The sequence below is a fragment of the Ictalurus furcatus genome, chromosome 27, assembly GCF_023375685.1.
Source record: "Ictalurus furcatus strain D&B chromosome 27, Billie_1.0, whole genome shotgun sequence".
Taxonomy (NCBI): Eukaryota; Metazoa; Chordata; class Actinopteri; order Siluriformes; family Ictaluridae; genus Ictalurus; species Ictalurus furcatus.
In genome coordinates, this window is record NC_071281.1 from 3,231,565 (window position 1) to 3,246,151 (window position 14,587).

The following is a 14,587-nucleotide window of genomic DNA, read 5'->3' on the forward strand; positions in this document are numbered from 1 at the left end:
TCTCCGTTTCTTACCTTCGTCCCCCTCTCTCTTCTCCTCTCACGCTCCTTTCATCTGTCTCCTTCTGTCTCTGAGGCTTCCTTCATTCCCGTGTCCCTTCTTTCACACAGGTAAGCCAGGAGGTGCGCTAACTTTTCGATTAAACGCAATGTCCAGTAATGTTTCCACGGGCAATTAATCCACCCGACGGGTTAAAGGTTTATCAAATGGAATGATCTGGCAGGTAATAAAATAACGCTGGAAGATAAACCCCAAATGTTAACCTCTTTTAAACGTGCCACTTCCACTTTCCACAACTCTTACTAGGAAAACGCACCTAAACTTCGGAATTTGGAAACTCAGGAAGACGTCCCCACGTGCTGTCGTATCCACATGGCTTCTCACATGGCCAACTTCCGTGTTAAGTTAAACGCAGAATAATATGCAACTTATCAAAAAAAAATAGCTTGGATCTCAGGAGCGACAACAAGTTAGGACTTCTTTTCCGAATTTGTATAGCCTTATGTTCTTAACTTCTTCACTTTAAACTAATTCGACAGCTGGCTAGCTTTCCAACCGGATAACGTTAACTGACAGATGACTAGCTAGCAGAGGAACGCAATGCAGTCAGGTTTACTGTGTTCATCTGGAGCAGTTATCCAGAAACGGGTTCGGATGGTGATTCGGGTGAATCCTGCTACAGAAGTCTACACAGATGTGTTCTCGAGCCAGACGTCCAGATTTTGTAAGAAATATTTGACATGGTGGGCAAGAACCGCTTACTCTGACAAGAAGAGATCGTTTGACTGACATCACAAATGGCCAACCGTGTTTATTCGCCACCGACAAAACTGGTCAGTCAAGATTCTGAAGCTTGTGGCCAGAAAAGAGTTTAACAGACATCAGACTCTCCATGAGCTTCAGGGTCTCAGAGACTAAGAGTGATGTTGACAAGTGTTTAGGCTTACAAGGGCTCATTAAAAGCCAACGTTATTGTATTGAAGGTATAAAAATAATAGAACATTGCTCAGGATTGTGAGTCCATGATTGTGATGCACGATATAGCCAAAAGTTTGTGGACACCTGACCATCACACCCCCCCAAAGCGAGCTCCATGAAGACATAAAGAAGAACTTGAGTGTCCTGCACCGAGCCCTTGACGTTAAACCTACTGAACTGGACCACTGACTGCACCCCAGACGTCGGTGCCCGATCTCACGAATGCTCTTGTGGCTGAACGACCACAAATCCCCGCAGCCACGTTCCGAAATCCAGTAGAAAGCCTTCCCAGAAGAGTGGGGGTTATTATAACAGCAAAGGAGGACTAAATCTGGAATGGGATACTCAATATGGGTGTGATGGTCAGGTGTCCACAAACTTTTGGCTTTATAGCGTATAGTCCGTTTTAGAAGAAATGTATCCAGAACTCCGCTTGCCAATTTGTCAACGAAAGCTCAGAAAGCCTCCTTGTCAGATTTGAACTTGATGGAACGAGTGCAGCTGCGTAAATTGTTGGCGTTGATTTACAGAGCCGTGTTGAGCATGTCATCACCTTCAACCGAGAAAAACGAGTCATTTCGAAAACATGATGCCTTTGATAATAGTATATGACTTGGCATCCCGAAGGATACCTAATACACCGTGCAGACTCCTAAGGGAGGGGAAGTGTCCCTAAACCTGGCACTGGGTTCGGTTGTATACACCGTCAGTCACTGTATAATAAACCTACAACGCAACTTTTTTCACAGAACGAGTGACTGTTTTAAAAACCAGCGTCAATCAGATTTCTTTCTTTGACCGTATGATGTCATTCTGATATATATATCGTCACTTCGTGGTTACTATAGAGACCCGATCCATGCGGTCAGCTTGAAGTCATAAAACCTTTACGTCAACGTGACGCATGCGAGACGCATGTTCCAGGATCGACATCCCATCGTAGCGCGTGCCCGTGACTCCTCCCACTCCCACTATAGAGCTGCTTGGAAACGCACTAGTCGCTTCAAAACCGGTGCCGGTGTGAGTATTTCAGAGACGCCTGGGATTTTCCCCCACGCCAATCGCTAGAATCGATGTGGAAAAACATCAGTGAGGAGCTGGAAATGCGTTGCTGATGAGAGAGCGAAGAGTAGAATGGCCAGACTTGTGAGAGCTCACAGAAACTCGAATAACCACTCTTTACAATCGTGGTGAGCAGAAAAGCATCTCAGACCGCGCAACACTTTCAACCTTGAGGCACATGGAGCTTTAAAATCTTCAGTTGGGGTGAGACTGGGCTCACTGTAGCCTTAGATTCCTGTTCTTGGCTGACAGGAGTGCAACCTGATGATGGTTCATTTAAATATATTTCAGGTTCATCCCAGGATTTGTCTAACTTCCTAACATGTGTGTGTGTGTACATTGCCTAAAGTGTTTGGATATCCCCCCCTCCTGCCCGAATGTCGTGATCCTCTTATGAAATTCTACACTGCTGAATGAGTTCGGTGACATTTCAAGTGTGAGTGCAGTAGCTCTCTCAGGAATACCATTGCTCCTCCTTGAGGGTGCAATCCCAAGACACACACACACACACACACACACACACACACACACACCAAACCTAGCGAGTGTAGCCTCCTGTGCTGATTATATTTTGGTTCAGTTATAGGCTCAAACAATCCAAGTTTGACTTGAGTTGTTCGAGTGGCGTAGCTGATGGGGGTCTCAGACAGTGGGCTGTCAATCAAGCATAGTTATTAGACTATGAAGCCACACCCAAACCAGACAGTTTTCAGATCAGTTTGATCAGCAAATGCAGAGAGTATGTATAACACCTGTACAACTAAAACCATCTAGAGACGAACTGGACACGCCCAGTGTGACATTCTACAATTTTGGGAATTACAGTACTCCTAAAAAAAAAAAAAAATCCCAAAGATAGACAGATTTTCAATCCATGATTTCCTCAATGTAATGTAAAGTAAATGCCCAATGATCTGTCATGGTAAAGTTTCTGAGCCAATCAGAGTGACCCGTTTCGCTATTGGTCAGTGGGATTCTTGGCACCAGGTTGTCATTGCTGACCGTGAGGCGGAGCTTAACCGTGTTTTTACTGGTAAATTTTAGCATTCAACATGTCTATATAATGACGTTTTGGACATTTTGAGTCGCAGTATACACTACACAACACACACACGTCAATCTGAGGAGTCGTTTTCGCTAATATTTTGCTCTCTTTTTCCTCGGCAGCCAAGATGGCGATGCAAGACTTACTCAAAGCTGATAACATCAAGGCGGCCCTGGACACATTCAAAGGTTTCTACTTAACATATTCGAACAAGCAAAGTGCGCTATCAGAAATGATGCTAAGTTTAATTATGGGTTGTGCAAGGATGTGAGGGTATTAGTCAGTATGGTGGAACTCGGGGTAAGGTGCAGTTACGCCATGACACGTCTGAGGGAAATGACAGCGGAGTCTCTCACTGTCACTGTACCTCTAGATCTAAAGGAAGAACATGATGGCTAGCTAGCTCCATCATCAGCCTCTCTCATTAGCTAGATTGAAGTCTATAGTGCCCAGTTGCCTAGCAACACTGTTCGCAAGACCATGACTATGTGATAGTATCATGTGTTTAACTTTGAATTCTACGAAGTTTCATGTTTGTGTGTGTGTGTGTGTGTGTGTGTGTGTGTGTGTGTGTGTGTGTGTGGCTGTCTAGCCGCCGACTCCTTTGACCATAAGAAGTTCTTCGAGCTGGTTGGTCTGAAGGCCATGTCTGCAGAGGATGTTAAGAAGGTCTTCAGAGTCCTGGACGTCGATGCCAGTGGCTTCATCGAGGAAGACGAGCTCAAGTGAGACACACAAGCAAACACACACACACACACACACACACACACACACACACACACACACACAGGGTACTGAATGCTGTGGTTGTGTGTGTCAGGTTCGTGCTGAAGGGCTTTTCCAAAGACGGCAGAGATCTGACCGATAAGGAGACCAAAGCCTTCCTCACTGCCGCCGACAAGGACGGAGACGGCAAGATCGGCATCGACGGTGAGAGACAGAGAGACACAGAGAGCGAGACTAGGAGAGGCAGACACAGGCAGACAATAATAAACACACAAACAAATACACAAAAGACAGAGACAGACACTCAGAGACAGACAGAAAGAGACAGACACACATACAGCAACAGATACAGGGTGACAGACAGACAGGTAAAGACAGACATACAGAGACAAAACGAAAGAGACAGACAGGTAGAGACAGATACACAGAGACAGACAGGTAGAGACAGATACACAGAGACAGACAGAGTCTGACAATCACAGATAAATAAACAAAGAAGACAAATACAGACAGAGAGAGAAAGACATGAAGAGACAGACACATGGAGACAAATAGAAAAACAGCATGAGAGAGAGAAGCAGACAGAGAGCCAGGCAGAGACAAAGACATGTCAAAGAGACAGAGAGACAGAAAAGGTCAAATAAATACCACTGTGTGATCTGTTTTCTTTCAGAGTTTCAAGCCATCGTGCACCAGTAAACGGAAAAACATCTGGCAACCCGAAACACGTCCTCCTGTCCTCCTGTCCCTCACTCTGTCCCTCTGTCCCTCTATTTATTTACGTTTTTTATACAGAAAACACCCACATCACCTGCCGGGAATCCTGCTTTCTGTTTTTCACACCTTTTCCCATCACTCTCTCCACCATTCTGTTCTTACTCTTCTTTTTTCTGTTTCTCCGCCCCGCCCTGTCCCTCCCAACCCTCTCCCTCGCTCCCTCGGATAGAGCCGACGATGAGCAAAAAAAACAAAAAAACAAAATCAAAGACGACAAAGCGTGACGACAAAGCTGTGAAAAAAGAAAAGAGAGAAAAATGAAAAACCGAGAGAGAAATAAAGTGAAGTCTTGCCTTGAACTCAAAACATCTGGACTTGTCATTTCTCACATTTTGTGTTACATTAGCCTTGTAGCTCTGCTACAACATCTGGATATCAAACAAAAATATCAAAACACAGTCGAATGTAACGTTTAACCCAAGTTATCGATTTATACATTATTTATTTATTAATATTTTTAGTCATACTACAACACTAAGCATATAATAACATCTAAGAATATATCATACGTTTTCATGTTGCGATGTATTTGTCTTAACGCTAACGGCGTGAAAGCGAAGATGCACCTACGTACAACGCTCTCCGAAGTGAGCGTTTCGGAACCGCAGTGCCTCAATGTGTTCGGAGGAGAACACTCAGCACGTAATCTACACTACATCACAGAATAAACACACGACACTCTTAACTAAACACACTTAGAGGAGGCGAGATCAGACAAAACACACACTCGCACACACTTCCCGCTGTCTAAATTCACTTCACTGAAACGTCTCCCCGTTGAATATAACGAGGGTGTGGTTAATCTTGTTTCCCCCCCCCCCCACCAATCACAAGGCTGATGTCTGATGTCGCTATTCTCCTCCCACTCAGCATTTATCATAAGTTTGCATTCAGATCTAATCTAATCTCGGTAGGAAATGAATCTAGCTAGCAATAGCTACTCTAGCTGGTCGAGGCTAACATAGTTAGTAAAAGCTAATCTTGGAAGACAAATATAGCATAGCAACAGCTAGCTTAAGGACTAAAAGCTAACCTAGCAAGCACAAACTAATCTTGGAAGACTGCTAAGCAATTTAAATGCGGAGTAAAAGTTAACCTAGTGATCGAAAATCTAATCTCAAATGAATTACGAGCTAGCAAAAGCGACGTAATAGCTGAGGAATTTGTAGTATGGTCAGTTTGGACACGCCCATTTAGGCTAGTCAGTAGGTGTTTGTTTGTTTGGTGTGGGATTTATGGAATTACGCCACTTTTTATGAAATAAAACTGGAAGAAGGATCCCAGACGTAATTCTCTGCCTCGTCTCGTGTCAAGCGCTCGAATTTTCCATTGTTCCGAAGCAGATCGTGTCGTGGTGGGAGTCCCGTGGCCGATCAGAGCGGCCGCTTTCGCCTGCTGTGATTGGTCAGTGGATTCTCGGTGCCGATCTGTCGTTGGTCACCGTGGGGCGGAGCTTCACCGTGGCGAAAGGATTCGATCCCCTATGGCGCAACAAGACAAAACAAGCGCTCAGGGAAACCCAAACTCTATCGAGAAAAAGAAATATTTATAGAAATAAACGATAACGATATTTTCACTTGTTCGGTTTGAGAAGGGGAGAGCGACAATATTAGCAGTCGACCGACTGATCAGATGTTGGGGCTGATACAAGCATTTTTAGGTAAACCGATCAGCACGGGCGATTAATAAAAGTGCTCGAGCTGCCTCTTTTGTCTGCCTCGGTCGCCTCATACTGCCTTTAAATGCAATGAGACACCTCAGAAAAAAACACGAGGATAGGAGTTACTTGAGAACTAGACAGTTACCTGAGCACTAGACGGTACGCAGGTTAGAGTTTACCTGGGAAACAAGGGGTGCTCTGGCAGCTGCCTGTGAGGGTTCGGCCTCTGAGGAAGAATAACAGCCAAAAAAAACAAATGACGTAACAAATCTTCATCGCAAATCAGACCTTACAGATCGTCAAACCAGAACTCACCTGTACGATCAGCTCCGTCTTTCTCTCAGGAACGGCGTAACCAGTCATGCTCTCAAAGTGAGACTCCGCCCTCCTGTCGAGGAGCGGCGAGACCGGGCGGAAATCCCCCGACACTCTCCGAACGGGCAGCGCCGGGGGCGGGATCTCGCCGTAGCTCTGACTCGCCTTCGCCTCGTACGCCGACTCCGCCTTCCTGTCGAGAAGCGGCGAGACGGTACGGAGGTCGTTGGAGCCTCTGTGAAGGGGCGGGATCTCGCCGTAGTTTCTACCGTCGACAGATTCTGACTGGCTTGTCGGCTCCAGCAGGTTGTTTCGGGGAGCCGCGCTGCTTTAAAAGAGCACAAGGTCAGCAGAAAGGTCACGCGGTTTGCCGTTTCAAATGGCACGACGGAAATATCGGTGAGCACATGCGGTCCGAAATAGACAGACGTGGACCGATTCCCACCTCGAGCTCGAGGACGAGACGAGATCTTCTACAGGAGCGACGTACGACGCAGGAAACCAGCCCTGCCTGCAAGGCGGCAATGATCCGTTTATTCGTCAGTTTTAATATCAGGAGTATAAATAATCTACGGAATATATTCACACGATAGTGTTGTTTTTACTCTCATTAACCTAGTAACAGTAGTACTAATAATGACATCAATTCCGGTAGTCTGGACTCTCTCACCGCAGGCTGGCGTCATGGCGACCGTACATCCAGCCGTTGCGTGGCTCGGGTACGAGCAGCACGAGCGTGTCACCACGAGAGAACGGGAGCAGAACTGGGTTTGAGGAGGCAGGGTGAGAGACGAGCGCCCTGACTGACTGACCTCCGCCGATGCCCGGGGACTCGCTCACCGAGCCAGACCGAGAGCGCGCCTGGAGCGGAGATGGGGCTGGAGAGAGAGAGAGTGACAGAGAGGCAAAGAGATTAAACATAAAAGAACGACAGGTTCAAGAACCACAGCGTGAACAGGTTCACCACCTAATTGACACCCTTTCGTTTGAAAAGCAAAAAAAAAAAGCGAGGTCGTGCTTACCTCTAGACGGCACCCTGCCCAACTGGTGGTCTTGCCCATGCCAGCCCTCGTCCCTGTCTCCAGGCTGGAGTAGAGAACTCACTGCGGCCCTCAACTGAGAGAGAGAGAGAGAGAGAGAGAGAGAGAGAGAGAGAGAGAGAGAGAGATGTGGCAGTACCAATAACTGTTTTGGTTTCAGAAATACGGTTTTCTTAACGAGTGTGAGTGGGCTTGATCACATGTAACACAAAAGAGCGCTGTGTTATTGACGTGTTAGTTGAGTGTGTTGATGGTGTTAAGGTCCTCGCAACAGCATTAATGAGGTGCAGTGTCTCACGTGTGTGTCCTGTTCTAACGGCGTGGGAGTGCGTGACCTGGAGCTCTTGCTCTCGTTCACTCGCTCTTTCCATCCCTCAGCTTTCTGCTGCAGAGACGCCCCTGTCTGACCACACACACACACACACACACACACACACACACACACACACACACACACACACCATAGATTGGCTTAGAGAGAAAACTGTGTGTACCTTGAAGATAAGGTTGTGTGTGTGTGTGTGTACTTTGTTAAAGGAGCAGAACCATCAAAAAAGTAACATAAACGACTTTAGTACTGATGACTCAGGTTTTAGTACTGATAACGCAAGCTGAAGGATTTCAGTACTTTTAACTCGGCGTTTAGAATCGGACTTGAGTACTGAAAAATTCAATTTAAATAAGTTAATTGTAGTACTGTTAGCTTTGAGTTTACAATCGGACTTTAGTGCTGTTAACATTTAGATTTAGTACTGTTAACTAATCAGACTTTAGTACTGATGACTCAGAATTTACATTTAGATTTAGTACTGTTAACTAATCAGACTTTAGTACTGATAACTCAGAATTTACAATTAGATTTAGTACTGTTAACTAATCAGACTTTAGTACTGATGACTCAGAATTTACATTTAGATTTTGTACTGTTAACTAATCAGACTTTAGTACTGATGACTCAGAATTTACAATTAGATTTAGTACTGTTAACTAATCAGACTTTAGTACTGATGACTCAGAATTTACATTTAGATTTAGTACTGTTAACTAATCAGACTTTAGTACTGATGACTCAGAATTTACAATTAGATTTAGTACTGTTAACTAATCAGACTTTAGTACTGATGACTCAGATTTTACAATTAGATTTAGTACTGTTAACTAATCAGACTTTAGTACTGATGACTCAGAATTTACAATTAGATTTAGTACTGTTAACTAATCAGACTTTAGTACTGATGACTCAGAATTTACAATTAGATTTAGTACTGTTAACTAATCAGACTTTAGTACTGATAACTCAGAGGTTAAATAAGAATTTTAGTACAGTTAACTGAGAGATTATACCTCAGGCAATATTACTGATGAATTATGGCAGGAACTTCAGTACTACTGACTTGCTCTTGGTCTAATATCAATGATTTCAAATATAGACTTGGACTTTAGTACTGATAAGTTCAGTAATAATCACTCGTACTGAGGGCTTTTGATTTAGTACTAATGATGTCTTAAAGGCTTCGTATCTTAGTACTGACTTTAGTACTGATGATAAACTATCATCTGTGACTTGAACTTGGATTCATATGGAAATACTAACGACTCTGTCTTTAGTACGGCTGTGTAAAATAAGGTGTGTGTGTGTGTGTGTGCACCTTGTTGAGGAGGAAGAGCAGAGACTGCGCTAATCCGCAGTGTTTCTCTGTGAGAAAGCGATATCTCCTCTCCTCTTCTCTCAGGATCTCGTACTGGCTCTGTCTCAAATACTGCATGTACTCACTGCCCTCCTACGCACACACACACACACACACACACACACACACACACACACACACACACACACAAAGCCGTTTAGTGCACATACTCCCAGTACTGCTGTACAGAAACAAACTAAAACAAATACATTGAAACTTTACAGAAACCACACACACACACACACACACACACACACACACACACACCAGAGAGTCTCTGTATGCGCCTCGTCTCAGCTGCCTTTCCAGAGATGCTGCCTGATTTCTTACCTCCAGCTCATACACCCTCCTGCTGCCCTACACACACACACACACACACACACATTAGCTGGTCTGATCTATTTTTGGTATTATCTTCACATTTCGTTATGTTTCGTTACACACACACACACACACACACACACACAGTTATTTGCTCTCATAATGAATTATAACGTTATTTATGATAACTCTCACGCCTATGTACTCCTCATCGAGCCTGAGGTTCTTATCCAGGGCCTGCAACACCTCCACGTGGAACCAGTGGAACTGCAGAAACACACATTTGAAATCACGCAATCCGATCAATCATTAGTGACATCACTTTCTATCAAAATGCCTCTTATCTGATGTGTAAAAAAAAATGATCATGAGTCATTTCACCAAATTCTGGCCTTTGAATCAGAACTGGTTCCGATCCAGAGGTCCAAACTGTAGACATCACGTAAAGTTGCACCCAAAAGACGTGCGGAAAAGTGTGTGAAAACGTCACTCACCACTCCTTCCACTTCTGCTGTGAGCTTCCTCTGGGTCTCTGAGATCTGGATCAACACATCGCCTGTCGATCAATTGATTCATCAATGAGACAGACTGTTATAAACTTCAGTCAATCAATCAATCAATCAATCCATCCTGCAATCCAGACTGAATCAAATAGTGCACCACTACTAATTCTTATATTCTATAACTCAGAACACAGCCTTTAAAACAACACAATCAAACAGTTCATTAATTAGGCTGTCAATGAGTCAATCATTCAACCAGTGAATCATTTAAACCAACTGGCAGTTAGTGAATTAATCCGTCAGTCAGTGAATCAATTAGTTAAGCAGGCAGCCAAACAAAGAATGAATCAATAAGTCAATCAATAAATATAATGCACAATAAATCAATGAATCAAACAAGCGGTGAATCAATCAACCAAACGATGAATCATTCGATGACTCAAACCTACCAATTCAATGAATCATGCAGTGAGTCAAACAAGCAATGAGTCAATTCTTGAATCAAACAAGCGGTGAATCAATCAATCAGTTAATCACACAAACATTAAAATAATAAATCAATAAATGAATCCAAAAAACAGTGAATCTATGCTCACATCCATGAATCAAACAAGCAACAAAATGAATCAAGTAATGAATTAAACAAGCGTTGAAGGAATAAATTGATCAATGACTCAAACAAACAATGAATCAATTAGTGAATCAATCAAACAAACAATGAATTAATGAATCATACAAGGAATCAAAAACCAACAAATCAATTAATCGTGCAGTGATTCAAACACGCAATGAATGAATGGATGAATCAATTAATGAAGCAATGAATCAATCGATCACAAATGCAATGAATACATCAATAAATGAATTAATCACACAAACATTACATTAATAAGTCAATAAATTAATGAAACATCCAGTGACTCAATGAATCGATCATTGAATCAAACAAGCAATGAATCAATGGATCGATCAGGGGATAAAACAAGCAATGAATCAATGAATCGATCAGTGAATCAAACAAGCAATGAACCAATTAATTGTTCAATGAATCAGTTAATCAATCAACCACTTGGCCAGGTGACTCAGTAATGAACACAAGAAATATGAATCAATCATTTAAATTCATCAAACTTCACTGTTTTATAAAATTAATGTATCATTTCTAATATTATTTATTAATAAAATATTATAGAGCTGTTTCTCACAAATTCTGAGTCTAATGTGTGTGTGTGTGTGTGTGTGTGTGTTTGAAGGCGTCTGAATTATTCAACCAAAAAGGCAACACCGTCACCTGATCTCTCTCTCTCTCTCTCTCCACAGACACACACACACACACACACACACACACACACACACACACAAACTAATCCTGTAACCTAAACCGATACAACTCAAGATAGACTGATGCAACAAATGTCACATCTGCATAGTGAATGTGTTGATGGCTTTCGCTAGGATGAAGCACACTCACACGCACACACACACACACGCGCGCGCATTCTTTGTCACTTACCAAGTGAACGGGATGAGAGTGTGTGGAGAGCCTGCTCTCCCATCTTCGCCAGTGCACTAAAGTAGGCCTCACTTGTCAACACCAATGCTGGAAGACACACACACACACACACACACACACACACACACACAAAACCCCACACCCTTTGTGTTTGGGACAGAAATAGCTCTAGGCTTTGGCATTGCATTACTGTCAGTGTGAGTGATGATCTTTAGGTGGAGCATCTGGCTATCGAATATACATAAATACATACAGTATGTGTGTGTGTGAAAATGTGTACTGGAGGCTTCACTATAATACACACACTCAAGCTCTCACCTTGAAAAGCTTTGACGTAGCTGTTACCTAAAGTGACCAGCTGTTGGAGCCCGGGGTTAAACTGTTCCATCAGATGCTGACACACACACACACACACCACACAATTAACACGTTATCCATAAACACATCCTGAAAAAACCCCCCACTTTTCCACAATTTTACCGTGGATCAATAACACCACACACTTTATAGGGACCAGCTAAAGAGCCCAAGGACAAGGTTTTATTGGCATCGGCCATGCACACACGCACACACACACGCACTTGCGCACACACACACACACACACACAGTGTTATTGGGACCAGACAAATTTTGTGTAAACAAAAAGCATACACTACTACTACACACACACACACACACACACACACACACACTTACTGCATAGATGCTGAGAGTGGATCGGTGTAGCTGGTCACTATTAGCTCCAGACATTGTGCTACTAAAGACGACATAAGCATGACACACACACACACACACACACACACACACACACACACATTTAGTAAGACATGCATAAAAATACAATTTTAAAGTCTTAAAAGTAAGTGAACAGTACCCTGGAAGTCTCCGGACTGCAGGTCTTGGTCCTGAACACACTAATTATGTTAGTTGTGTGTGTGTGCTTGCGTTTGTGTTCAGTGTTTGAGTGAAGATGCATCTGTAATTGGTCTCTTCGTCTAGCTGTTAGCACCTGGTGCAGAGAGAGAGAGAGAGAGAGAGAGAGAGAGAGAGAGACTATTTGATCCAGGCTCAGGTGCTGAATTATTAACCTGCTCGGCCATCACACCTGAGCAGGTTCAGCTACACCTGATAACGGTACAGAAGCATTCGAGCACAGCACACACACACACACACACACAACAGAATTGAGCTGCTTATACAACCATCTGATACATACTGAACATAACCGCGATCGTGTTCCACACTAGTAACCCGGAAGCTAAAGGTGCCGATCTGTTAAAGTCACCATTGTGTAAAATGAACAACAGTTTGAGATCGCGCTGTATCACGCAAATGCAAAAACGGCTGCTTCTGATTTTCTCAAAATTTTCCTCTAAAATCAAGGCGTAATCACTGATACGGTGAAGTTTTCTGTAAGGAGACGTTTATTTAACATTTATGGGAGGAGACTCCAGTGTGAGCACGTTGTCGCGTTGAGTTTTCCAACACAGAGGAATTTACATCGTGTTTATCGTCTCGTTACTTCCACGAGAGGAAAAAAGAGAACTTGGTGAGGATTGTCATGCATTACTATCATAACGGGGACATGGACAGGCGCACGCAAACATTTTGTGGGGCCCGGCTAAATTTGGTCTTCACAGTGAACCGAAAATATGTACACACACACACACACACACACACACACACACACACACAGGTTTGTTAGGACCAGCCAAATGTCATGCTCACAAAGGGTTAAAAAAAACTGCACAAACACACACCAACAAACACTTTTATTGGGACCAGGCAAATATCAATTTTCTAATTTCACACACACACACACTTTTGTTGGGCAAATTTCATCCTCACAAAGGGTTGAAAAGGTGCATACACATTCTTGCTCAAACACACACACAGGTTTGTTGGGACCAGCTAAATGTCATGCTTACAAAGCGTTAAAAAAAACCCTGCACAAACACGCACCAACAAAAACGTTTATTGGGACCAGCCAAATAGCAATTTTCTAATTTCACACACACACACACACACACTTACATTTAGATTTATTCATTTAGCAGACGCTTTTATCCAAAGCGACTTACAAATGAGAAAATACAATCAAAGCGATATATCAAGCAGAGAACAATACAAGTAGTGCTACCGTACAGGACCCATTAATTGAGTTCCAGAAGAAGCAAAGTACGCAGAGTAGAGGTGTAAGTGCCAGATTAAATTTATTTATTTTATTAGGGGTTGGCTAGGTGTTCACGGAAGAGGTGGGTCTTTAGCTGTTTCTTGAAGATAGTGAGAGATTCTGTGGTCTGGATTGAGGTTGGAAGTTCATTCCACCACTGAGGAACAGTTAGTTTGAATGTTCTTGAAAGGGACCTTGAGCCACGCTGAGCAGGCACTACTACGCGTCGGTCGTTGATTGATCGCAGATTGCGTGAGGGAACGTAAGCCTTCACTTATACACACACAGTTATACATACATACATACATACATACATACATACATACACACAAACACACACACATACACAATTTATTGGGCAAATTTCATCCTCACAAAGGGTTGAACACAAACACACACACAGAGTTTTATAGGGACCAACCAAAATTCATCCTCACAAAGGGTTGAAAACATGCCTACACATTCTTGCTCAAGCGCGCACGCACACACACACACACACACACACACACACACACACACACACACACACAGTTCTCACAAAGAATTCAAAACTTGCACACTCACACACAAAGTTTTATTGGGACCAGCCTAATTTCATCCTCAAAAAGGGTTAAAAGCTGCACACACACACACACACACACACACACACACACACACACACACACAGCGTGATCTACACTTGAGTTTCTGTATTCAAACTGAACTTGATCTGAATTAAAAGTAGAATATAAATAAGACATTAGTAGAAGAAAGTAAGAAGTCTGCACACTGGGAAACAGTCAGGA

The 14,587-nt window shown here is 43.1% G+C and overlaps 2 protein-coding genes across 4 annotated transcripts; one reads left to right on the forward strand and one right to left on the reverse strand.

The window, feature by feature from the left end:
- Positions 1 to 4,853, forward strand: pvalb7 (parvalbumin 7). The gene is made up of 5 exons (XM_053617024.1): positions 1 to 110; positions 3,208 to 3,273; positions 3,678 to 3,810; positions 3,906 to 4,015; positions 4,485 to 4,853. Exons 2-5 carry the CDS (start codon positions 3,213 to 3,215, stop codon positions 4,508 to 4,510), a joined length of 330 nt encoding a protein of 109 aa, XP_053472999.1. The 5' UTR covers positions 1 to 110; positions 3,208 to 3,212; the 3' UTR covers positions 4,511 to 4,853.
- On the reverse strand, positions 4,773 to 12,614 carry baiap2l2b (BAR/IMD domain containing adaptor protein 2 like 2b). Of its 3 annotated transcripts, none has more exons than XM_053617022.1 (15): positions 12,504 to 12,614; positions 12,326 to 12,386; positions 11,947 to 12,022; positions 11,629 to 11,715; positions 10,107 to 10,168; positions 9,808 to 9,879; positions 9,559 to 9,648; positions 9,253 to 9,384; positions 7,902 to 8,006; positions 7,586 to 7,679; positions 7,234 to 7,441; positions 7,009 to 7,074; positions 6,564 to 6,888; positions 6,428 to 6,474; positions 4,773 to 6,069 (listed from the first exon to the last, which is right to left on the reverse strand). In XM_053617022.1, the coding sequence occupies exons 2-15, from the start codon at positions 12,377 to 12,379 to the stop codon at positions 5,994 to 5,996; spliced, it is 1,494 nt and encodes a 497-aa protein (XP_053472997.1). In that variant the 5' UTR covers positions 12,380 to 12,386; positions 12,504 to 12,614; the 3' UTR covers positions 4,773 to 5,993. The 3 variants fall into 3 exon arrangements, with proteins under 3 accessions (XP_053472997.1, XP_053472996.1, XP_053472998.1); XM_053617021.1 differs by having other exon boundaries at positions 6,564 to 6,891; XM_053617023.1 differs by having other exon boundaries at positions 6,394 to 6,474; positions 6,564 to 6,891.
- Between the last annotated feature and the right edge of the window lie 1,973 nt (positions 12,615 to 14,587).